The sequence below is a fragment of the Anarhichas minor genome, unplaced genomic scaffold (genome assembly GCF_050575085.1).
Source record: "Anarhichas minor isolate MPS153535 unplaced genomic scaffold, ASM5057508v1 ptg000005l, whole genome shotgun sequence".
Taxonomy (NCBI): domain Eukaryota; kingdom Metazoa; phylum Chordata; class Actinopteri; order Perciformes; family Anarhichadidae; genus Anarhichas; species Anarhichas minor.
Window position 1 is genome coordinate 3,822,805 of NW_027466451.1, and position 27,076 is coordinate 3,849,880.

A 27,076-nucleotide genomic window follows, 5' to 3' on the forward strand; every position below is an offset into this window, starting at 1 on the left:
TTTCTAAAACATGATGAAAAGACGTTCGGCGCGTGATAACGCTTTGAACTCCCCTACTCTGCTCCTTCCAGGATCGTGCCTTCAGGCTGCCTTTCCACGAAAGACAGGATTGGGGTGGGGTTGAGCTGCTGGGTGCTGCTGACGGAGGGAGGACAATAGGGACAATGTTGTAAGTGCAGTCTGTCCTGTGGAGACTTCACGTTGGAGGATGCAACCGATGCAACAAGCTCTAGCTTTGCGTACACGTTAGCACCGTCACTCCTTCGCTCTCACTCCATCTGAGCTGAACATTTCACAACAATCCTGCAACTTGGGTCCAATCACATGCACACGCACTATCAGTTAATTAAAGCAGGATCCAATCAGGAGGAGAGGAGATATAATATCAGATTTGTCATGTGCGATCCAATCGGAATAGCAGAAGTGGTGCGCTCACTCCCCGAGTTGCCAGGGGAGGCTCGCCGAGGAGGACCCGGTTGTTCACTCAACCAAAAACAGTGAGGAATCAGCGGCACAGCTGATCAGTTGATCAGTAAACATTATTATACCCTGTTCGAAAGTCCAACAGCCATATCAGCCAGAATATATTTAAATAGATAAATGCTTTCATGCCTCTTTCTCAAGAGATGCAAATGGCAGGATTTCCATATGACACAGACCAGTTAACACGCCACCAATCTAATGAAGGAGATCTGTTGGAGGGAGAGCGAGGACTGGATCTCATTTGCCTCTCTTTGCTCCACCCTGATTTCTCAGAAGTAACAAACTCACCCCCACCCATATGATAACACACACAGACACAAGACAACATCAGAGGTATTTAAATTCATATTGTTTCAGATAAAGGAAATGAAGTCATTGAACATAATGTGTCTCTTTGCGTCTATGTGTTACTTGAGTGTGAATGCTTCCCGATGTAGTTGTGTTGCTCGGTAGGCTTTGTATCGAACTGATAGCTTATCTGTCAGGGTCCAACAAGAAGCAAATTTGTCGAGAGAGAAGTTGAGAGAGAGGGCGATGCTGGAAGGGGCAGGACCACCGAGTGGACCATGCCAATCTCACCCAGAGACGGGGGAGGAAGCCTGGGGGCTTCACAGAGCCCGGTGAGAACAAGGACGAGGACTGAGGAAGACAGGTGGTATAAGTAAGATAGAAGTGAGGAAGGAAAGATCTGGCGGGGGGAAAAGCTTATATATATAAGCTTATATATATATATATATATATTTTTTTTTTTATCTATCTATCTATCTATCTATATAAATATATATATATATATATATATTTAGAGAGAGAGAGAGAGAGAGAGAGAGAGAGGTGAGCAGATGGTGAGAGCACATCCAAAGCAGGGAGATGAGCGATAGAGGGAAGTACGGCCAAAAGAAACATCTTTCTACTCAGATAAGATACAAACTGTTACCCTTACTTACTTTACATACTGTATCTGTAAATGAAAATGAAAATGCACCGTCTGCACCACAATGAGCTCGCAATTTAATATGCTAAACACCTGATGAGGAATAAGGAAGGAATGAGAATTGCTCCTTCAAGCAATTTTAAACCATTTCTCGTAAACATGATGTTGGCCAATGCTTTCTTTAAGTGGGTTTCTAGTCATCCATTTTCATGTGCATTTACACTGTACACACAAAATTGGAATATAAAAAAACATTGATGTGGCAGAAAATGGTGAAAAAAAGGCCTTGCGATCAGAGAGTTGTTGGTCTGATCTCCAGACTGGTGGGATGTCATGTTCATCCAGACTACAGACCAGTTCTAAGCAGGTTATGAGTATGTAGTGTGTTACCACTTACTAATTAAACCTGTGCTGTTGATGTGCAATAGTCTCCCACAACATGTTTTACCATCAATAATAACTATGAAGATAGCCCTGCATCCAAAGACAAAATGTCCAGAATGGACAAATCTGCACCTGACCCTTTGCATCCAAAAAAATGCCAACATGTAGTGCAGATGCAGGACGTAATGTACCATACACTGTTTATAGTGTTGAGCAAGTTCACATTTCACAAGAGCTACACATCTACTATACATAGTGAACAACTAATCTGTGTTGAAACCAGCAGTAGGAGAGCTAGTTAATGTTAGCTGTTAGCTGTTAGCAGCTGGTGCAGCACAGTCCTATGGAGCTACCAGCAAACATTAACAGAGGTTGCATTGAGTTGCATGATGATGCGTTCAAGCTCCATTCAGTAAAAGTGAGTATTAGGCAAAGGAAAATTGTAATGAAGGAATATTGTAACGTCATCATGATGTGCTCAAATGTGATTTTGTAAAAGTGAGTTTTTTTCGAGAAACTTAAGTAGTAAATACGGTTGTTTGAAGGAGATCTTTTCACTGCAGTATTAAATAGATATTAGAGAGAGAATTATGACCTTTTCAACTATTTTTGTTTTTCACGCACTGGTAGGATCACGACCAGGTGTTGGCTGATATCAGCAATCAGAACCTTGAAATGGTATCGGAACATCTCTCAAAAAGTCCAACAACGACGTCCGTGTGCAACGCACCAGGCTTACTGCTAACTCCAATTTAAACACACTCACATCCCTATTACACACATTGAGAGCAACTGATGTAGTATGATGTGCAAGATAGTCCCACAGGGCTGGTGGAGGTGGATGGGTCAATGCAACACAGGACATTGGTCCAGGAGACCGCTGAATGTGTCCCATTCAAAAGTAAAAGTAAACGTTGCCAGTTGCCAGTAGAGCAATGCATAGTTTACAAGCCTAAAACTGCAACTAAATGCCTCTTTGGCTAAAGTACTGGAGTATTGGATTCATCTTCATATTTTACTAGATGCAAACAGTATCTTTTGACATTGAATATTATTCCTGCATCTATAAAAAAAACTTAGTTCATCCTCTCGCTGTTCCTGAAATAAAACCGTTCAAATAGCCAATCAAGGAATGCAGTGTGATGGCTCGGGCTTCAGCGGAGGAGGAGAGCCCTGACCCCTGCTGACCCACAAGGGAGGGAGGCAGGGAGGGATGGAGGGAGGAGGGAGGAGGGGGAGGATGTGGAGTGACAGGGGGAGAAACACCGGAGGAATGTGAGATTACGGACACTATCTCCAGCAGATACTGAAGGTCCGTCTCCTCACTTCTCCAGTCCGCAGATATGAAGGGAATGAGGAAGAAAAGAGAAAATGGGTATTAAGAGTCAGAACGAGATGCTTTCCATATGAATGCAAAGCCCTCTAAAGAACAGAAACTGACTTTACAGTTTAGAGGAGGAATAGGACGGTATGGGCAGCGGAAGGGAGGGGAAGAACAAAAGGTGATGGGTGAGTAAGTGTGTGTGTGTGTGTGTTTGTGAGTCCACACACACACACACACACACAGACACACACACAGACACACACACACACACACACACACACACAGACACACACACACACACACACACACACACACACACACACAGACACACACACACACACACACACACACACACATATATCTCTACACTCAGAACCTCACTGATAATAAACGAAATCTTAGAAATGAGAGCCTATCAAGCAGGAATCAATCACTGGGGTTTGTTGTCCAGGAGGATGGCGCCATGTGGAGATAAAAGACAGGCGGACGTCTGGGGAGGGCTGGGAGGAGAAGAGAGGACGGGGGGGGGAGGAGAGGAGAGGACAAGAGGGGAGAGGAGAGGACGGGAGGAGAGAAGAGAGAGGAGAGGACGGGAGAAGAGAGGAGAGAGGAGAGGAAGGGAGTGAGGAGGAGAAGAGAGGACGGGGTGGAGGAGGAGAAGAGAGGACAAGAGGGGAGAGGAGAGGACGGGAGGAGAGAAGAGAGAGAAGAGGACGGGAGAAGAGAGGAGAGGAAGGGAGTGAGGAGGAGAAGAGAGGATGGGGTGGAGGAGGAGAGGACAAGAGGGGAGAGGAGAGGACGGGAGGAGAGAAGAGAGAGGAGAGGAAGGGAGTGAGGAGGAGAAGAGAGGACGGGGTGGAGGAGGAGAGGAGAGGAGTCTGATGGGGTAGGTGTGTGTTATAAACTCCATCTGGTTCAAACCCTGAAGTGGAGTTAAACTGGGATGAGCTGGACCAACATTTGGCATTTGGAGCCAAAAAACTGAAAACAACTGGAGATGCAACAAGCAAGCGAGTTATAGCACGGCAGATCAATAACAAATAGGAAGCGATCATGATGGGCATGAATGTCCCTGCATGTGTGTGTGTGTGTGTGTGTGTGTGTGTGTGTGTGTGTGTGTTTGTCCGAATCCGTGCTCCATGCCAGGAAGCCTCTCCCAGCATCAGTATCATATGATTAGATGGACTTGCACATGATGCACAAACCCAGTCTCTGATAGGGCTCCATCCGGTCCCACACACTGTTCCCAACCAACACAGACAAACACACACAGGCACACACACACACACACACACACACACACACACACACACACACACACACACACACACACACAGCTGTTCATTTTCATCTACTATCACACACATAGGTGATAAGGCGTTTATTCATTGTCTCTCTTGACCCCTGACCCCTGACCTGTCCATTTGACTTACGCTAGCTGGAGGTCTCTCTTCAGCTGATGCAGTTCAACAACATTTACAATATATGCCAGATGTGTATTAATAGATACATTATTTAAAGCATGCATTGGTGTCTTACTTTAGGGCTGTATGTAATAAATAATAAGAAACAAGTTTCACATATTTTCACTATCAAATACTCATTATATATTTAGTATTCATTCTATAACAATATAGAAGAGTCAAAAATAAGGCTAAAGAAACATGTTCATTATTAGAATGATATGTCATTTGACAACTATTTTTGGTCAATCACATTTAGTTTACTCTATAAAATCTAAGACAAATGTGGAAATACCAATAACCTCCCAGGAGCCAAGGCTTCCCTCTCTGGTCAACAGATGTTACATTACAATGATTTAAAAGCAGAAATTCATCACACTTCAGCTGGAATCAGAGGTTTGACATTTTGCTTAATAAATGACAATATTGTTGTCATTTTCTGAAACTCGACTAGTTGAGAAGGCTCATTGTTTATATGTTATAAATGACTTCGGCGAATAATAAAGCGTCACAATTCTGACCAATTTATTGTCAATTATTACATTGTTTAACATTATTCTAATGTATTGTATCAACTGTTAATAATGAGACTTCTGCACTGAACTTCAAGCTTCGTACTGGATTCATAATGCAGGATCATATCAATGACTTTAGGATATTTGTAATCTTCTCGTGGTTTTCATGTCCGACTGGCACCAAAATCAGAAAAACATCTCAAATTCAGAAGTTCAACGATGACTTGTAGCCTCATTACTTTGAATTACTTTCATTGGAAAAAAGTAAAAAATTACTGAGAATTTAAGATCATAATTCAAACTATTTTTATTTGACAATGTTTTTTTTAATCGTACACAGGTGTTGCTTTAGAATGATGTGTATCATGTTAATTCAGGAGCTCGTCTGTAATATAAGAATCTATGAACAGTAATTCCTCCCTCTCAGTAACCATCACAGCTCTTACCTCTGTCTCCTGATCCTCTGTGCTGCCCTCTGATTGGAGGATTCCTGGGTAGGGGCCCCAAGTTGTGTCTGGATGGAGGTCCCGGCCAGCTACCACCCTGCGGTCCGCGCCCTCTTCACTGAACTCCAGATCATCTAGAGGAAGCAGAGAAGAGAGGAGCGGTTAACATCAGTGAAGCTGAAATAAGCCAAATATACAAACATGTTGTGATGTTGAGCTCATCCTTAAACTACTGGTATCGTTAGTGCCCTCATGGACAGAGATCACGAGGAGACCCTTTCAAAGAATCCTTATACCAACATGTTTAAGCATTCACATAATCCTTTATTTATATTTCATAAACAGTCAGAACTTTACTTACTTTTACCAATAAAAGCTTACTAGTATAGCTTTTAGGAAGAGTTTTGATGTTTTGCCATTTTGGAAATGCTTATGCATCAATAGGGCAACAGACTTATTATAAGATTATAAGATTATAAAATACTACATATGGGTAGAAATCGAACCTCTCGGCCTTCAAACCCCCGGCTGGTTAAAACATGACATTTAGCAGAGACCACACGACGGGCTCAAGAGGAAGAAAACCCACAACAGCAGAAGCAGCATGTGGCTTGAACTCGCCCTGAACCCTTGCAGCAGTTCAGAGCATACAGCCGAAACTGTCAACGGCTCAACAGCAGGGGGAGTTTCTGACACAAGCTGAGCACTTTCTGTCCTGGCCCGGTTCAAACAGGGGAAACTTCTTGTGTACTTCCTCAAATTGATAAGTGCAGAAGGATGGCATGACGGCTGTGGTCTGAGCCTGCCGCAGCCCAGATAGAGCCCGTTGGCTGGGAGGCATGGAGGGCCGATCCATCTGTGTTACAGACTGAAGACAGCTCTGAGTGCAGCGGGAGCGCCGGTCTGTAGTTGAGACAACTTCCTGCACATCTGAGGATAAATGAACATTGAGCAACAGCAGTGAGTGTCGCCGTGTGAGGCTTTCTCCTTATGACCGTCGACCTCCCTCCCTCTGATCAAAACGCATTCAAAATCTGCCCCCCCCCCCTCTCATCTCACCCACGGTTCAGGCGACTGTTTCGGGGGGTCGGTCTAAAGTGGCGGGCCTGATAAGAGTGTTTGTCTAACACTCTCCATGTCAAAACACTCATCTATCTTCTCTGTATCTATCCCCACCAGAGAACAACGGACAGACGCTGATAAAATGGCTTTCCCACAGCCGGTGGAGGGGCGGAGGAGGAGGACGTGGTGGTGGTGGGGGTGGTGGAAGGGAGGAGGGAGCAGGAAGGAGTGTGGTTTGAGGGGAGAAAGTAGGAGGGACAGCGAGGGGTAGACATTAATTCAATAACACCAGTCCTTAAAGCCAAATAGCGGTTGAAAACATTGTCTGGCTGTTGTGGTGAACTCACACAGGAAGTGGTGTGTTCCCTTAACTCACAGCTCAAAGTTGAAATGGCACTCTGCACAATATAATGAATTACCCACCGGTCAAACAGGGATCACCTTTTACGGAACTAGTTGACCTGATAGTATCTGTTTTATGAGGATCAACACTGATCCAACCAAGTCAAGACTAAATGACTGCCTGTGCTCCAGTTAGGGTCTGCAATAGCAGCACATTGTCGAACAGGTGCTGTCACACTTTGTTTACCAGTCACTGTGACACTGTAAGCAGCCCTACTTGTTCAATCTCTTGCCCCGCTGCACATGAGAGCGTGACACTGATGCCAGACGCAACAGGAGCTGACCTGACCTGCTGTGCTCGGGTCAGGTTGGGCTGAATTTTTAATCGAATGACTCAGGTTTTGGGTGGAGCTCGATTTCACAAATATGTAGAAGACAACCTTGTCTCACTTCTTTGTTAGAATACATCAAATTAAAGAGAACATCTCTGAGTTGTTGGGGTCAGTGTCAGGTTTCAGTTCCAGGTCAAGCGCCAACCCAAACATGACCCCTGAGACAGTCTGACCTGCCAGTGTGCTATCTCCTGTCCCATGGGGCCTCTGACCCTCCTTATCTCCGCACTCCATCAATGTCCAGTCTGCCTCTGCACCATTGGCCAATCTTCACCACATGGTGCTCTTATCAGCCCGACCAGCTCAATTGACCCTCATTGTGAAACGGAGCAAGGATTTGACCTCAGTGAGCCAACACAGATATGAACTTATAAACAAGCCCAACATGAGCATTAGTTTGTCAGATATTAAGGCTTATCATATTCCTTTCATGACCTGTTGCATCTTATCCAGGTCACTTGTTGTTGTGGGTTGATGCCAACCTCAATATCCAAATGTGTCGAAATGAGTCCTCTGAGGTGCACTAGGAGCACATGGACCGGCTTCACACTAAAACCCACTGCTGCAGGAGAAGCTGACCTCCTGATTAAAGATAAACATTTCTATTTCACAAGTTGAAGTGCATTTCTGAAGCGTTTGTAAAAATGTCACTCTGATCTATAGTGCTTGCTCTGTGATCTATTGATAACTGGGCAGCTGTTTGCTTATGCCAACGGAGGAAATTATTGAGCAATGCTGAACAGATAATCATGAAACAAAACCATCTGAGATTTCGGATTCAACCCCATAGACAGGACCATCATGGATGAGGGTGAGGCTGTCTGCTGTCTCTGTAAAATGTGCCTCTAAGCCAACTGAAAATATACCACAAAAACAAATGTGAAGTCACCCGTCACATGGTGTCCCTCAGTGAGTCGGTATAGACACCACATGTGAAAGTAACTATGTCAATTCTACATCATTTAGTTTCTGTATCATCCTCAACTGCACTTTGTATTTAACTAAGACCGTGAACATTGTTGGCATGTTAGCATGCTGAGCCTCTAGCATGGCTGTCGACTCTGAGGCCATGTCCACACGACTACGTTTCCATTTAAAAACGCATGTTTTGCTACGTTAACACTGAGCGTCCACACTACGCCCGAGTTTTCAAGCACCGAAAACGGAGGAGTTTGAAATCTCCTGGGTTGCGTATTCGTGTGGACGCTCGTAAACGCATAAGATTAGAAACGATGACGTAGACGCCCACGTTCGCTACTTGATTGGTTCTTAGCAGTCACGACGTGTCCTTCCCTGATTCGTCACATCCCTATCACGTGACACTTTCCCGGAAAATCATAAACAGCCTTGATTACCGATGGACTACCAGGTTAATTTAACATGGACAACTGATTACAGGCGTAGCTGACCTTGTTGACTTTACTAGCAGCTGTTCAGTTAAAGTCTGCATTATTACGGAGGAAGCAGCTGTTAATGGAGCGATTAGCGAGCAGCGTGACCAGCGGCGTTATCAGCCCTACGGAGCGGCCGTCTGAAATCACGGAAGTTAACGGCTTTAGGGAGGGTGATGGACAAAATCTACTTCCTGTTTACACGGGCACCCACCCGCATGCCCAGTGTACGTGAATAGTCACGTGATATTCGTTTTCAGGCGTTTTGGTCTGGACGGAGATCATCTTGAAAACGATGTTGAAATGCCATGTGGTGAACTCCGGGGTTGCCTCTTCGTGTGGGCGTCATTGTTTCCAAACTTGTGCGTTGCCGACCGTCCACACAAAGAGGCAACCCCGGAGTTTTCAAACGTATCCGTCCTCGGGAGCGTTTTCAAACTCCTTCGTTTTCGTTGCTCGAAAACTCCGGCGTAGTGTGGACACTCAGTGTAAACGTAGCAAAACATGCGTTTTCAAATGGAAGCGGAGTAGTGTGGACATGGCCGTCGTGTTTCGTTTATTAACGTGCCAGCCCTACTGGCTACATTATACAATGTTGTCCATGTTATCATTAACACATATGTATTATTGATCATTTGGTGTTAATGTACATATATGTAAATGCAAATGATGGAGTTTAACTAGTTAATTATATGCAGCGTCAATGACTGTAGATGTCAGGGAGTCTGCACCTCCACTAATGAACGCTGCGTGCTAATCCCAGCAGGTTAGCGGTGTTCACCGGGGTCACATGAGGCCTCCGACAATCCTAATCCCTGTTAATTACCTCCCGCCCACCACAGACCTGCATAATAACCCAGCGCTCTTTATCGATATGGCTACACTGGCTGCTACTACCCTCACTGCTCTGTATGATACTACATCATCACTGTGCTACACACACATCAGTCTTCATGTCAGTGCTAGATGACCTATTCCCCAAAACACAAGCTCTGACACACACATTGTCTCTCTCAGCACACACACACAGTCCTGATTTTAGCACTTAGACGACATAACATTGACTTACAGTTATTTCCTGGAGATCGAGCCAAACCATGACCCTAACCTAAACCTAGCTGTACCCGAACCTTAAACCACGTCCTCACCCTAAAATGGGGTTATTACGTTACGGGGACTTGGATTTTGTCCTCAAAAGGAAGGCACAATGTGCGTAAAAAGATTTATGTCCACTGCATCAGTAATACACACACACACACAGGTCCACAAGGTGACACTGAGCAGCCAAATACATACTGTGCCCACACACACCCACCCTGTACACACTATCACAACAATACACACCCCCTGTCACCAGCCACACACACACAAACATACACACAAAGGCTTATCAATGCAGACGCTTCAGCAGCCACTGGGGCGTCCAGGCCTCTTTGACGAGCCAACACAATGAAACAATCAGTCCGCCATTAATGGAATGACTAACGCAATTAACTGATGAGTGTGTGTGTAACAGAGAGAGTGGGGGGGGGGCTTTTAGCTCGGTACCATTTTATTGAGTTGTTTGTTTTGACACTTTATTAAATGTTCTTGTTTAATGAGTGAGTCCTGTCAATGGAAATTGAAATCCATTATCGGAGGCTTACTTTGTAGGTATACAAAATAAATAAATATATATAAATGATAACACAAGGACAGAATCATCTTTTGCAAACTTCACAGATGTTAAAGTGGGGGAGAGTTTAAGAGGAACAGCGAGTTCCATTCATGACATACGAAGGTCTGACTCAAGGTGAACTAGCATGTTGGTCCGTCCCACCGGCTCATCTCAGGAGTCTCTATAAAGCAAACACACTGACAGACTGGGCTCCGTGTCCCAGAACTTAGATGGTTTGTTTGAAGTATTTTAACTTCAACTTTGATAATTATTTGAATTTATGAGTTGTCTTCACTACAAAGGCAAAAATTGCAATTTTGTAAAAGATTGTTGATTCATTTGTGAATGATGGAAAGTGTTGAATGTTTGCGGATGCCTCGATGAGGCCGGCTGATGTCTGCAACGGTCAGTGAATGTAACACGGCATCATGGATCAATGAGCATCTGTTGTGCTTTAAAGAGATAAAGGTCAAAACGTTGCACATCAATCATGCAAACGATCAGAAAGATACCTCCACTCTTAAGTTATGAAACATGGGAACATTTCACACAGTCACATTAAAAACACAGATAATGTCCAAAAATGAACAATAAAAGTTGAAGTGAAGCTATCATCAAAGCTCACAACATTGCCAACAGAAACAATGATTTAAGAGGTCTACTGAACATGGAGATGATATGAGGGCCTAAAGAGTTATTCTATACTTAATCAGGGAGATTCATTTTTTCGTTCAGGTATAGTCACTTGGAAGGAAAACTAATTAAACCTGCAGGTGAGCTGTTATCTTAACTGATATGTCATATTATTAATAAATGCTTACTTGGTGGAAACTGTCCACAACTTTGGGAAGAATCCAAAACAGTAGCCTTACCTAAAGATGGAGAAGCTGATTTATTTCTGTAACTGTGGGCTTATGAAGTTGGCAGTGCTTATCAAGAAGTTCGTTTCCAATCAATTTCTTTCTAATTTAGGAGACATTTCTGTTTCCCTTGCCTCCCTCCCTTTGGTGCTCTCCCTCTGTGTGGAAGAGTTGATCAGCATTAGCTATTGATTGTATAAAAAGTAAACTCAGGTATTACTTCTGTGAAAATATGGTAGAGTATGTGGAGTCCCACATGGGAGTAGCTTGGGTCCACTTTCATTTGATGTTCTACATTACACAACAGATGAAGGATGATCTACTCTCAGAGCTATGAGAGAGAAGAGCTTTACTGTCAAAGTGACATCATTGGAAGACATCAACAGTATAAATAATCAGGCTTAAGTTATTGAAGTGTTACAGATGGACATCTGGTTTCACCACATGCACAAACTTCAGTAGCCGGCAATTGTCTACAGAAGTTATCCATTTAGAAGTATCTTCTTATTGATCGCATATGTGTCATTCTTAGAACTGATGTCCAACTGTGTGAAGGCCAACTGATCTTGGAGTGCAAGGGGTCACATATGCAGGAACCATGCATAAGTGCAATGCATAAGTACCTGGTCATCCAATAGGAACAAGCCGCCTCAACAACCAGTCAGTCTGGCTGGATATCAGTGAGGAATAAAGGGGGAAAAGAAAGGTGTAACCCAACACTGATGCTCTCCTCTATCCGGCCTAATTGATTTTTAAAAAGACTATTGTTGATATCAAATGAGCACATCGCGGCGGAGCTATTGATTTTTTGACACCACACAACAGGAAATCTTTATCTGCGTGCTCCTCCGACCCCACACTAATAGGTGGGGTTTAACCTCTGCTGAATGACAAATCCCAACGCCTCCAGTTGCACTTCTCTCTCTAGTCCTCGTGGGAAACAGGACAAAGACTGTAGTTCTTTCAGTGTTAGGCTTCTGTGTTCTATGTTCAAATCCAATTATATCTGCCAAATATACATATATGGGAAAGACTATAAAAGAACTGACAGTTTTCTATTTAGTCTCAATTGCTTCTGTAATGTAAAAGCACTAGTACAGTGGTTCTCAAACTTTTTCTGTCACGCCCCACTTTGGAGGAAGACAAGTGTTCATGCCCCACCGCCCCAACAACATTGTAACAAAATGGTCCATGTTGAACTTTTATTGAAATAACAACATTTTGTGACTCCTCCATCTGTGCTTTTTTCAAATAATAGAATAAAGAAAATTGCAATCACTTTCAAGTAAACCAGATCGCTCCATCAGACAAAAACAAATACAATGTGCAATCACTTCGTTAGAACAATGCAAATAAAGTTCTATCTGTGTAAACAAGAACTAATATTTGGCAAAAAATACACTACAAATCTTTTTAAAATGGGGTTGCAGACTTGATACGGCCACTCTCAATTCATGCTCAATGTTGAGCTTAGATTTGTATTTTATTTTGAGAGAGGAAAAGCTGATCTCACAGAGGTAGGATGTGGCGAAGGGAAGCACACTAAGCTACACATGTGAGTCGCCAAGGATCTTGGCCATCGCGCATGCGCGAGCGTAACCTGTTAACGGCATAACGTAAACTTTTACACGAAAGTACAGCCATTTCGGCATGTATTTATTAATGACTTTAGTTTTATGTCCGTGTACTTTGTACTTTTGTTATATGTGAAGTTCTCAATAAAGTTCTTGAAATAAAAACATTCCGCATTTCCCCCTGCGCCCCACCTGTAATTCTACTGCGCCCCACTAGAGGGGCGTGCCCCACAGTTTGAGAAAGACTGCACTAGTATATACTATATACACACTTATATACTCAATATCACAGGGCCGGACAGGTAGCAAAGGTAACACTTTTGATCATTTGTGTACACGATTTCTATGTTCCTTAAATTCATCTAATATTAATCATATGTGCCTTTAAAAACCATGGAAGCCTATTTCATCCGCTTCCTGCTATGAGTGATGGGATCCTTCATGAACACATCTTCTACAAAGCTCTTCTGGTTGTCACTGATTTCTATATTTCTTGTTTTCCTCCTGTGCTCATCTCACTGGTTGGAAGTGGGCGGAGCTCAACTGGAAGAAGGTGTGGTTGGTTTGTCAGTACGAGCAACCCCTTCACATGACTCTGCTGAGATAGATGTCTTCTAAACCGTACGCTGTCTTTAGTTTATCAAGATTCTGCAAATCATTGAAAAGTCTGCAAAGACTCATTTATGAATTTTTGGGATTTGAGAGTTTTGAAAGTAGTAAAATATGTAGTATTTTTCACAAAGCAATGACAGGTTTCAGTGTTGATTCAAAATGATTTTGCCTTACTTAAGACCTCATAACACCAAACTATTCATTTGGTGCTGTCCTTGATATCCTGCTAATTGTATCGTTAAACAACCTTGATTATTAATGTTCAATCAGAAATTTATAAATATTCCACCGATTTCGTTATTTGTGTAAAAGTCAAGAATTTGCATTTCGGAATCCTAGCCAGCTTTTCCCATTAACTCCCTTCATTTATAGCGCAAGCTGATAAAAGGCCTCAATCTACCAACAGCCGAGACCTGATTGCGTCTCCTTTTTCTGCGTCTCCTCTCTCTCTCTCTCCGTGATCTTCCACGCAGCACCCTTGGGTCCCTGGAGTCCGGCAGGCTCGGTTCAGCGGCAGATAGACATTTCTGGGATAGGCATCTTCTGCTCGGGACCACGCAATCATTTCCATTTTACCCTCTGTTGCACAGGCAAGATAAGACACCTGCGTAGCCCTGCTAATCAGATGAGCTTCAACAGAACTTTATCATTGACATTTACCACTGTTTACCCAACTAATTTCTCTTAACTGCACTGCTGAACTTTTATCTACAAAATACATACAGCACCAGAAAAGAGCAAGAAGCAAACATGCAAATTCACAAATATGCGAAGAAAGATAAAATGAGGGGGAGAAAACTAAAAGCATTTTTTTTCTGCTCAGAGGACCAAGGGGGTGAAAACAGAACAAGCGACAGGGCTACTGTTGATGAGATGTGCCCCCCCTCCCCCTCCTCACTGAAGACAAACAAATGCAGAGAATGCTGACATTCACATGCAAAATCTTCATTTTGCAGTTCAATCACCTGACTGCTTGTGGGGAGTTTTATTTATTGCTGATAAAAAATGTGCCTCTGTTTGCATGTGTGTGAGAATGCAAGTCCAGCGTTATCCAACCAGTCACAAGACAGATGGAGGAAGACTCATCCAACACAGTGCTTTAAAATGCTGCGAACCAGTTTCAGCTACTGAGCCGCTGTTAACTCCCCATTAGTCCCACTCTGTGTGTAATGCAAACTGTTTATGAGTGTTAGAGATGTTCCAATACCATTTCCTATTTCTTAATACCCATTCTGATACCTGAGCTCGAGTATCCATCCCATACCAGTGCTTTAAAAACAGAAGACGTCCAACAGGTCATAATTCTCTCTCTAATATTGCTGTGAAAACACCTTCTTCAAACAACTGTATTTAATAGTTCACAATTAATTAAGTTTAAGTTTTAAAAAAAAAAGACATTTGAACACATCAAGATAGTTAACATTTACCTTCGCTTAGCTTGTTTCTACTGAATAGAGCATGAAGACGATATAATGAAAGTCAATGGAACCTCTGCTAACGTTAACTGTTAGCTCTGTTATTTAGCATAGAAATCGGGGGCACAAGAGTTTAACCACAGGTGAGTAGCACCTATCGGGCAGGACGTACGGATCGGGTAGCATGTTGTAGTTGTTCCTGTGTAGCGTAAATGTGTTTATGATATGATAACGTAATATCAGATCGGTGAATAGACTCGCACACTCGCCGATACCCGATGCAGCATGTTAGGCTGTATCAGAGGTCTTTCTGACACTGGTATCAGTCTACTCTATTGAATGCTAACATACTACATTGCTCCAAATGTGCAATAATCTGAATACACATTGTGTAAATGTGCAGCAGTTATGCATTAAGCAAGAAAATGTAAATCTTAAAACAAGGTTTTCAAGAATACGAGGTGAAGAAGCAGAACCCACCTTAAGGCCTTTATCATATGAATTGATATCTTTAGTGGTGCACAGTCCCAAGAACGTTATGTAAGCTAATCATAGCAATCAGTACATATCTGATAAATCACCAATGACATTTTCACTTGGAAGAGAAGACATGGTAAAGGTTACTTGGAGCATTTAATTCAATGTTTTCCCCAATGATCCAAGAAAGATGCTGAAATAAGAGTTTGTTTTTTCGTCCAGAACAGCGACGTGCTTCTTTTTCATTCATGAACGGCTGTTCAACCAACCGCTGGAAGAAGCCATCGATCGGCACAACTCCAGACGTTTCCACATTGCTGGACAACCGTTGGCTGGTGATTCAGAGGTCGGGGACCTGGCTTGTTATTGGGCCCTGGGGCAGAAGCTTGTACACACACAATGAACTACATACAACATGCTGCATTGTCAGCAGCGGAACGTACTTCTACATTGTGTCACCTATTTCTTGCAGTGTACTAGCATTTCACAGCTGAAATGGAGAGAAGGAACAATCGCAGCAACTAACAACACGTTCAACAGACCTCTCGCAGAGTATTACACTAAAGGGGGCAAACCAGGGTAAGGAGCAAGGACAATCCAGCACATGAGGCAGATCCCCATGGTCAGGTGAGAGAGAGTGTTTGATCCAGTTCAGGTGCTGCAGCCAGCAGCAGTCAGTTTGAACAGAGGACCAAGCAGGAAACACCACTCAGACGTCCACCAAGAGGCTGAACAGAAGGTCGTCCAGAGTGGTCTCCAACTGCTGTAGCCCACAGGACAGTGGATCAGGGTGAATGTGACCCCCCCCCTTTCTCCCTGAATTCTTAATTAATGCACACTTTCTGTTTCTGAGGCTACATCCATACTACTCTGTTTTTAAACTAAAACGATCTCCGTCCACACGGCGTTTCAGCACCGTTTTCGAAATGATCTCCGTCCAGACTAACACGCCTGAAAACGAATATCACGTGACTCTTCACGTACACTGGGCATGGGGGTGGGTGTCGATGTAAACAGGAAGTAGATTGGTTGCTTAGCTAAAATAATACGACAGAGTAATAAAGTAGTCTTTAAAAATGAAAGGTTGTGTTTGATACTTAAGATCTTCTCTAAAATCTTCCTCTATGAACTCAAACAGACACAGTTCGTGGAAAGTTTTAGAAGTTTTATTTACTTAACATTAGTTACAGCGCTGCAGGTCTTGCTCTATATCTCTCTATCTCACATCAAATTCACTTTAAAATCAACACTTACACATAAAGGTTTACTAGATTATGGTCCATAAATGTGGTCAACACACGTCTCTCACTCGTTCCCTCAGTTTCGTTGTTGTTCTCACTCGTAGCTCTGCTGGTGGCTTAGCTATCTGTCATACTGAATAGCATTTACTGCTTTTGTTCCTTTATAGTTTATCTGTGGACTTCACAATAGTTGTGCAGAACAAAATAAGCATGAATAAGGACAGGAAAGTCCTCTGTTTTGTGTCCATCACCCTCCCTAAAGCCGCTAACGTGACTTCAGACGGCCGCTCCGTAGGGCTGATAACGCCGCTGGTCACGCCGCTCGCTAATCCGTTTTCAATCCGTTTTCGACCGTCTACACGAAGAGGCAACCCCGGAGATTTCAAACTCCTCCATTTTCGGTCCTTGATAACTCCGGCGTAGTGTGGACGCTCAGTGTAAACGTAGAAAACATATGTGTTTTAAAATGGAAACGTAGCAGTGTGGACGTGGCCTCAGTCTCCTATTTTTATGTGAATCTTGCCTCATGGGTTGCCACATAATGTAGACTTGGAAAAAGTCTGAACTTATCTTTCGAGACAGTGCTTTGAATTCCACACATTTAACGAGCAGAATAACGTCAAACTCCGCTTTAGGGATGTGAGTGTGTATTCTCTGTCTTCATGAGAGGACAATTTCCAACTTTCAGTTCTAAAGCAGAATAACAGTGACTGGAGGAGAATGAGTAATCCAATGTGAAACTGTATGTCTGAGAGAAAAGAAAATCAAAGTGCATGTTTGAGAGAGGGCACGCACTCCATGAGCACCCCCCCTCTGCTGTAGCCTGTCACAAATTGAAAGTGGAGACCTTCCAGAAACTATCCCTGATAATCACACATAAATTAATTAGAAAATGTTTCTTGACATTCTCTACGCACAGACGGGGAGAGGGGGAAAAGACTGAGGCAAAGCCACAAAATTAATTGTACGGTATGTGACTCCGATAATTAATTCAATCATTAATTCATGTCTGCTTTAACAACTCCTTCTGGCTTCCGCGAAAAAAAAGGACATTTCAATCAGACCGGTATCGGCAGCGCGGGCCGCGGAGGGAGACACGGAAAAGTTAAAGAGTGATAGGCCCGCTCCACACACTCAGGGTCATTTAGAGGTTCATCAATTAAAAAGACAAGAGCAAGAAGAGAGCAGCGAGAGAAGAGAACAAACAGAGCGAACACGAGAAGGTCCATATCTACGACGAGTACACAAATACTGTTCACTCAAGCTTCTTCCTGGGAAAGATCTGTTTAATGGAACCAACTGAAGGAAGCGTTGATGAGGGAACTGATTCCATGATTAGACACAGCGTTTATATTCCCTGCTCCTGAACTCTATAAAGTAGACCACATGGTACCATGCTGCTCTGAATCGTGCTCCAAACATAGCATAACAGCATTGTCTAAAAGCAATATAGTTTAAACACACAATAAGTTGTGGTTCTTTTTTCTACACTGCTGTCACGCACTCGTTTCTACTTCTTGTCCATCGAAGGACTTAGAGTCAGTTTGTGATGCTGAACGGTTCATTTAACAGAAAAGCTCCTGGATTAAAAAAGTGGAAGAACCCAAACACGTGTATTACTATAGAGCACGCTGTTAACAGTTGACGTTATAGCCAAAGTTACATCTAGTGCTGCTGGAGACACACACACTCCCTTCAGACTTGGGAAAACAAGAGATTGTTGTCTACTAGAGGAAGGAAACTGGTGAGTGAGAGATACTGTAGAGGACGCAGAGAAAGAGAGAGAGAACAAGATAAGAAAGAGATATGAAGATGGGGAAAATGAGCAGAAAGTAGGAGACATGTGTGTTCATGTGCTAGTTACGTCTTGTTCCAGTTCTGTCGGACAGAAAGCTGAGAAGCTGTTGGTCCAAACTGCTACTGCTATGTTTGCCCTCGTGGTAAGGACTGGTGTATAGATGTAGGCAATGGAGCCCACTGTTAAATACACACATGCTCAAGGGTATCACTGTGTGAGAGGAAGGTATGCAGGCCGTGGAGCAGAATCTGATAGGCTGGTAATCAGCGTGCCAATGTCCAGTCCCGCCACCAGCGCCAGGCCTGCCGAGGGCTCACACGTTGGGTTTAAGGGAGCTGCTGGGCCGATAGCAGCCGGACAGCACCGAGAAATGTTCCTTTAGATTAGGGCCTCGCGCCTATCAATCATCAGGGATGGAGGAGGGGAGTGACACATCAGAGAGGCTGGAGAGAGGAGATGGTAGAGGAAGGGGAGATTGTGTGTGTGTGTGTGTGTGTGTGTGTGTGTGTCAGTCAGAATATGTGGAGTAGATCAGGAGTGGGTGATGGAGGAAGAGGGCGATGCTGCCTCAGAGTGCTCCTCATCAGCTTCTGGAATCAAGTAACAACTTTTCACTGTTTTTAGGTTGCTCTCAATATATATGAGCAACTTGGTGCTGCAGTAAGCGAGGCTGATTACCCAAACTGATTTATTCATGTGACGGAATCTTCAACTACAAAGACTCAATTACAGTACTACACATGTACTGGAAAAACTGACCCCACACCAGCTAAACACTACTCTTGCTCCAAAAGGTAGAATTGCACTTACAGTCTGGTATAAGTGGGCTTTAAAATATAACCAGATGTCTATAAAGCACGCCATAAGAACAAATGGATGTATTTACACGCTTTCTAGCTTCCACCACTACTGAGCTTCACACCAGTTAAAGAAGAAACTGGCATTGGCTGATAGTTGTATTTTATCTGTAATAGTGCTGAAACAATTCATCTATTATTAAATGACTAATCTATAAATGATCAATCGGTTGATGGACTGACAGTTAACCATCAACTATTTTCATTTTCAAATAATTGTTTAAGTTAATAATCAAGCAGAAATATTCTGTATTCGTGGTCTGAAATGTGAGGATTTGCTGCTTTACCATAGTTTTAAAATGGATATCTTTGGTTTGTGAACTCTTTCGATTTGAGAGGAAAAAAGCTCTAAAACAAACAAGTACCGTGGGCTGTAACGGGTAACGTTTACTGACATTTCATAGACTACATGATTAATCAATTCATTAAAAAGAAAATCAACAGAAAATAATTGTTAGTTGCAGCTCTAACCTGTAACTGAAGTAAATTCATTCTTTTCCTCAAAAGTCTACACACAATACCTCATAATGACGAAGTGAAAAAAGTTTGTTTAAAATGTTTGAAAATCTAATAAAAATACAGAACGAAAATAGAACAGGTACATACAAGTATTCACAGCCTTTGCTCAATACTTTGTTGAAGCACCTTTGGCAGCAATTACAGCCTCAAGTATTTTTGAGTATGATGCTACAAGCTTGGCACAACTATTTTTGGGCAGTTTCTCTCATTCTTCTTTGCAGGACCTCTCAAGCTCCATCAGGTTGGATGGGGAGCGTCAGTGCACAGCCATTTTCAGATCTCTCCAGAGATGTTCAATCGGGTTCAAGTCTGGGCTCTGTCTCTGTACATTGATGCATTCATCTTTCCCTTGATCCTGACTAGTCTCCCAGTTCCTGCCGCTGAAGAACATCCCCACAGCATGATGCTGCCACCACCATGCTTCACTGTAGGGATGGTTTTGGCCCGGTGATGAGCGGTGCCTGGTTTCCTCCAGACATGACCTCCCTGACTAAGGCCCTTCTCTGGTTCCAAACTTCTTCCATTTACAGATGATGGAGGCCACTAACTCATTGGGACCTTCAATGCTGCAGAAATTGTTCTGTACCCTTCCCCAGATCTGTGCCTCGATACAATCCTGTCTCGGAGGTCTACAGACAGTTCCTTGGACTTCATGGCTTGGTTTGTGCTCTGACATGCACTGTCAACTGTGGGACCTGATATAGACAGGTGTGTGACTTTCCAAATCATGTCCAATCAACTGAATCTACCACAGGTGGACTCCAATCAAGTTGCAGAAACATCTCAAGGATGATCAGTGGAAACAGGATGCGCCTGAGCTCAATTTTGAGTGTCATGGCAAACGCTGTGAATACTTATGTACATGTGATTTTCGTTCTTTATTTTTAATAGAATTTCACTTCATCATTATGGGGTATTGTGTGTAGAATTTTGAGGAAAAAAGTTAATTTTATCCATTTTGGAAAAAGGCTGTAACTGTCACGGCCAGGCCGTGCCTCCTGCTTGTCCCGTGTGTGTATCTTATGGGCAGGGCTTCGACCTGGTCTCCTCCCGGCTTCCTAATTACAACTCACCTCACCTGCCCAGTCAAACCAGCTGCACTCCATCAACTCATCAACCCAACAGTATATTTACCCCGGTTCTTCATCCACTCTTCGCCAGATCGTTGTTTACAGCTCACATGGTAGCTAGTAGTTCTTGGCCGCTCTGTTTGAAGTTAATTCAGAGTTTTCCTCAAGTGTTGTTCAGCGCTTTAACCTTGTCTCTCTGTTCCTGCAGTTTTTCCATCCTCCCGGTTCCCCAGTCTGCCTGCCCTGCCCTACCTCCTCCTGCCTGGATTCCACCCTCACCCTCCCTGGACTTTCCCGCGGTGCTCTGGTCATTCCCCCCCTTGGTTTCCTGTAAATAAACCTTTCACCTATAATCCCTGGTCCGTGCCTGCATTTGGGTCCACACTCACAGCCCGTGACAGTAACATAACAAAATGTGGTTAAAGTGAAGTGCTGTGAATACTTTCCGTATGTATGTATGTATGTATGTATATCTCTCTCCATATAGCCAACTCAACAAAATATGTACATATTCTCTGTGATGTCACCCATAGGGTTTCTAAAAGAGCTGCTGTGAAGCTCCGGCTGTCGCCAACTTGGCATTGACGACACCGCCTAGACTCTAAAAATGGGCAAAGTGGTGGATTGTTGGTGGAATTGAAAAGAGAGGCTACGCCCTAAATCATGCCTTAATATAAGTGAAATGGGTGAGTTATGTAAAGATTCACTCCCCATACAGTTTTCATGAACGGGGATATTATATATAGAGAACAAAAGCGTTTATTTATTTCAGCTGTAAAGTTGGTCATTTTAACATGAGGGTCAAGTGGGAATTGACTCGCTTTTGGAGCATCAGGTGGCCACTTGAACTGCAGCTTTTGGAACTTCTGCGTTGGCTTCATTCCTCAGCACTAGAAGTTGCCGCTTTGTGCAAACCAAAATAGTGTTTGAGAAAGATCGATCTATCAAGGCCACGTCCACACTGCTCCGTTTCCATTTTTAAACGCATATTTTTTGCTACGTTTACACTGAGCGTCCACACTACGCCGGCGTTTACAAGCACCAGAAATGGAGGAGTTTGAAAACGCTCCCGAAAACGGATAAGTTTCAAAACGCCGGAGTTGCGTATTCGTGTGGACGGTCGAAAACAGATACGTTTGGAAACGATGACGCCCACACCCGCGTTCGCTACTTGATTGGTTCTTAGCAGTCACGACGTGTCCTTCCCTGATTCATCACACTCCTATCACGTGACCGTTTTCCGGAAATCATAAACAACATTGATTACCGATCGACTACCAGGTTAATTTAACATGATTACAGGCGTTGCTGACCTTGTTGTCTTTACTAGCAGCTGTTCAGTTAAAGTCTGCATTATTACGGAGGAAGCAGCTGTTATTGGAGCGATTAGCGAGCGGCGTGACCAGCGGCGTTATCAGCCCTACGGAGCGGCCGTCTGAAGTCACGTTAGCGCCTTTAGGGAGGGTGATGGACACAAAACAGAGGACTTTCCTGTCCTTATTCACCAGCAGAGCTACGAGTGAGAACGAAACCGAGGGAACGAGTGAGAGACGTGTGTTGACCACATTTATGGATCATAATCTAGTAAACCTTTGTGTAAGTGTTAATTTTAAAGTAAATTTGATATGTGAGAGAGAGATAGAGCAAGACCTGCAGCGCTGTAACTAACGTTAAGTAAATAAAACTTTCCACGAACTGTGTCTGTTTGACTTTATAGAGGAATATTTTAGAGAAGATCTTAAGTATCAAACACGACCTTTCATTATAAAAGACTACTTTAGTCTTTCGTATTATTTTAGCTAAGCAACCAATCCACTTCCTGTTTACACCGTCACCCACGCGCATGCCCAGTGTACGTGAAGAGTCACGTGATATTCGTGTTCAGGCGTGTTAGTCTGGACGGAGATCAATTTGAAAACGATGCTGAAACGCCGTGTGGACGGAGTAGTGTGGACATGGCCTAAGTCTAACATGCATTCCTGCTGCTGACCCACATACAAAAGTTTTCTTCCACTGCATGCTCATGGGACAAAAACAAGCCTCCACTGAGCTCATTTCAAACCGCAGACTCTACTCTGAGGTATCGCAGCCTCACTGACATGACAAGCCCTCTGGACACATGCCAACCAATCATCATCCCAAAGCGCTTTGATTGACGGGTGGAATTGACAGGGTGCTTGCAGGGACACCCTCCTCCTGAGAGACACGGCAGTCTGCTGGCTGGAGATATGGAGGAAGGTTACAGAGACGAGCATGAGTACAGCATGTGTAAGTGTGTGAGCGATGGGTGGATGTGGGTCAGCCCGGCTCTAAAGCAGCTCACAGTTGACGTGGAACAATATATTGTGAAAATGAGGGGCTTGATGAGGCCAATATTAGCTACTGAACAATAGGCGACACCCAATTTAGATTTAGAATTCTTCTCATGTTGTTAACCATACCCTGCCATATCGTAACCCAACCTGACACCATATCAAACCCTGTTCCCTCACCCTCGCAGAAATATACTGTCTGTTGCAAATTAGTACATTAACCTTATAAACTTAACTTGTAAAAAAACACAATGGGCAAGAACAACTCATAAGAACAGATTGGTTCTTAATAATCAGAATCAGCTTTATTGGCCATGTCTGCGTACGCATACAAGGAATTTCACTCCGCTTTTTCATTGCTCTCAACGTTCATTGGTATAGATTGGTTCTTAAGTGGCCTGTATGAATGATTTAGGGGAACTTGCTTCCGCATTTACAAATGTTCTCGTATTTAGAATTTTCTCTTAGGTACGAACACAATCTGCAGGTGGTCCATTGACCACAGACTGTAGAGAAGTGGACGTAGTTGTTGTGACGTCACCCGTTTTGAAGCCTCTAGTTCGTCATTTTTTACCATGACTTTTTATACCCAGTGAACAGGAAGTGACCATGTTTGGACTGTATACGTCTCTGGTAGAGACCTGTCAATCACTGTAGCCCCGCCCTAAAGTGACCCTGAACATCATGCTGTATTGAAGAAGACTTTAAACTAGAGATTGAGACCATAAACTCATGTTTACAATGTTTACTGAGGTAATAAATCAAGAGAGAAGTAGAGTCATTTTCTCATAGACTTCTATACAACCAGAGGAGTCGCCCCCTGGTGGACACTAGAGAGAATGCAGCTCTAACACACTTGCTCTGCATTGGCTTCACTCTTCAGAACTGAAGAAGTCGCTGCTTGGTTTAGACCTGTCGTGAGAGTCATGTGACATTAGTCTGCTGAACAGTTCAAAAACCCGATATAAAATACACTTCATAAATATGTTGACATCCTTAATTGATTGAGTTATAGGCTAATAGAATTGTTAATGTATTTATATAGCCCAACCATTTCACCATTCTTTTAAATGAGCTACTGATGCTGTAGTATAACACTCCAATATTAATATGAAAATCGTAAATGATCTGACCCCTCCTTGCTGAGGCATTTACACACATCTGAAGTTAGCTGAATAAGACTTGGCCTATACGAGTAATCATACAAAATAAAGTAGGAGAAGGTTAAGATAATAATGCAAAAACGTTCTAGCAGGAGGCACAATGATTGTTAATGGGAAGCATCTGGACTGTTCAACACCGGACTTTAGCCCGACTGTCATTTCTTCATATTCTATCTCCCTCATCCTTCTATCTCTCAACCTTCCCACTTCCCATCCACTCACCTCTAATTTCACTATCTGAATTGCACCTCTTAAAATCTCTCACCCTTCATCTCTCTCTCTCTCTCTCTCTCTCTCTCTCTCTCTCTCATTGATCCTTAAACCTTGACCCCTCCTTTCACCCTTCATTAGTTATCTCTGCACTCTAAACTCAATATAGTACTTCTTTATTCCAAACCACTTCTCTTGGTCTTCCTCCCTCTCTCACCTTCGTCTCACCTGCCCCTTTATTCTCTCTCCTCTTCTCTCACGCCGTCCTCTTTCTCTCCTCCTTAAGCCCTCTCTAACCATTCATCCCTCTATCCAGAGTTCACTTCCTTTAATCTAGTTATCGAGTTAACTGTCTATGCTCCTGGTTTAACACATAATACACACAGAAACATATTTAAGCTTTCACACTGCGTATATACGGTAACAATTTCATTACATCAAATCTACTAAATTTGCTTATACACACACATATTTACATATTTACACCAGTGGTGGGCCGTCAGGGTCTGCAAGGCCTTCTCTGCTGGCCTAAACACAATCACAAAGTTATATCTATTTTATAATTTTATAATTTTTCTTAAATACACTACATGTATTATAACTTATATAAATATTTTTCCCATTATCTTATGTTCTCATTGCACAGCTACTGTCTTCCTCAGTTGCTCTGCTTCCAGTGCAGCTTGTTTTAAGTAGAGCTTTTATCCAATCAGATCTCACCTCTGTGTCTCTAGGTAAGAACAGAGGCAGAGGCCTGCAGACTCACAAGTGAATCCATGAGCAGTTTAAGTGAACGGGGACGATATTGTTGATTGTCATAGTGTTCAACCAATCAGATCTTTAGTTTGACATGTTGGGCGTATTCTTTGAAGTGTCAGCGCCTGCTAGCTGGCCTACAAGTACGTCAGCATTAACGTGCGTCATGATTGGTCAGTGGGCTAGCGTGACTGTTGTGACGCTGAAGCAGCTTGCAGAACTTAGTAGTAGTAGAGTTCAAGTTGAAAGATATGTAAGAAGTTATGACATTGACATGACATTTTTAGCGTTTTGCTTGGTGTAGTTTTGTTTTTTTAACACTCAATGGCTGAAAGAGGAGAAACGGATTTGGGAGTTACTGGCAACGCCTTTCTGGAGAAGGACATTTCCAGAAAAAGAAAGGGTCAGCCAACCCCACAGCTAGCAGCCCTGACCCATCCAGGAAAAGGATTTGTACGAACGGTATTTCCGGCTAACAGCGTCGGAGAAGCGTTGCACATGTTATGGCTAAGAATGCGTTTTATTTGCAACTGAGCGTCTTGGTGTTTGGAGCTGTTTGGAGCTACGCTACGCTAACCTGAGGTGGCTAACCAAGGCTACAACACAACACCATCGCACAGCAGGACACTTACAAGCTACGGTGCTTTTGAAAACTTTAGCTGAGACCCGAGTGGATCTACAACTCAACGAACATGTTCACAGGAGGACTCTGGCTGGAACTGAACTGAACCGATGTTCTGTACAACCGCGTCATTGAACTCTTTGTAATCAAAGAAAGGAGGATGGGCTTTGTCTTTAAGTGAACAGCAGCTTTGGTAAGTGAACTGCTTTGTTTTTTTGTTTTATCTGCAGTAGCGTTACCACTGTGTTCATCTGTCTATGGTATCGTTTTTATAATATGGTGAATATTGTTCCTCTGATATGAATAATATTTGAATGGCTCGTGCTCTTCAGTGTGCGGATGAATACTGTGTTAGCACCGCAGAGTTGCTGGATTGATTTGTTGCTTTGTTGTCATATGAATATGTGTGACTGGTTCTTGTGAGTTTGTTGTTGTCATTGTGTTCATTACATTGATTTTGACTATATGCATTGTCCATTAATGACGAAGCATCCCGTATTCATGTATCTGTTTTCTTTAACAAAGCAGGAATGATGGTCTGGAGGAATGGTTGATTGTGTGGTGATTTCTTTAGTCCTGTTTGAATCAGTAGGAACAGCTAAACTCTGCGGGGAGAGTTTGTAGCGTGTGTGCTGCTGTTGTTTTCCTGCTAAGCTAGTTTAGCATAGTGTGCCTCCAAAAACACATGTGCCTCAGCAGGGTACAATGTTGTTCTTCTGTGGTGGGCGTGTCAGGCAGCACGTTGTCTGTGACGTTGGGTGGGTTGCCAGGTTGAGCGTAGTCCACCGAAAGAACATTATATTTCCCACAATTTAAGTTTCTGCATTTTCCAAACGCACTAGTATTATTCAAACGTATTGTTCGGTTCGTAAGCCTCGTACCGAACAGTTTAATACGAATACGTGTATTGTTACACCCCTAGAAACAATAGTCATCATGACGTTATTAGGAGGTGGTTCAGCTGTAGTAGGACAGCACAGAAGGCCCAGGTATGAAACACACGGCCCACCACTGATATATGCATATATATACATATATATATGCATATATATATGCATATATATATATATATATGCATATATATATATGCATATATATATGCATATATATACATATATATATGCATATATATACATATATATATGCATATATATATACATATATATATGCATATATATACATATATATATGCATATATAT

The 27,076-nt window shown here is 43.0% G+C and overlaps 1 protein-coding gene and 1 long non-coding RNA gene across 8 annotated transcripts in view; one reads left to right on the plus strand and one right to left on the minus strand.

Annotated features, from left to right (window-relative positions):
• Positions 1 to 27,076, minus strand: part of zfpm1 (zinc finger protein, FOG family member 1) — a 119,644-nt gene that overhangs the window by 25,242 nt on the left and 67,326 nt on the right. For all 3 annotated transcript variants that reach the window (XM_076076328.1, XM_076076327.1, XM_076076326.1), the window contains one exon: positions 5,547 to 5,680. In XM_076076328.1, the coding sequence (XP_075932443.1) occupies positions 5,547 to 5,680 (134 nt within the window). The remainder of the gene's footprint in view (positions 1 to 5,546; positions 5,681 to 27,076) is intronic.
• On the plus strand, positions 785 to 26,896 carry LOC142932353 (uncharacterized). Of its 5 annotated transcripts, none has more exons than XR_012947464.1 (3): positions 785 to 6,506; positions 13,910 to 20,926; positions 21,022 to 26,896. It is a non-coding gene; the product is annotated as an uncharacterized LOC142932353 (long non-coding RNA). The 5 variants fall into 5 exon arrangements; XR_012947460.1 differs by having other exon boundaries at positions 787 to 6,506; positions 6,726 to 20,926; positions 21,022 to 26,893; XR_012947461.1 differs by having other exon boundaries at positions 790 to 15,464; positions 15,551 to 20,926; positions 21,022 to 26,895.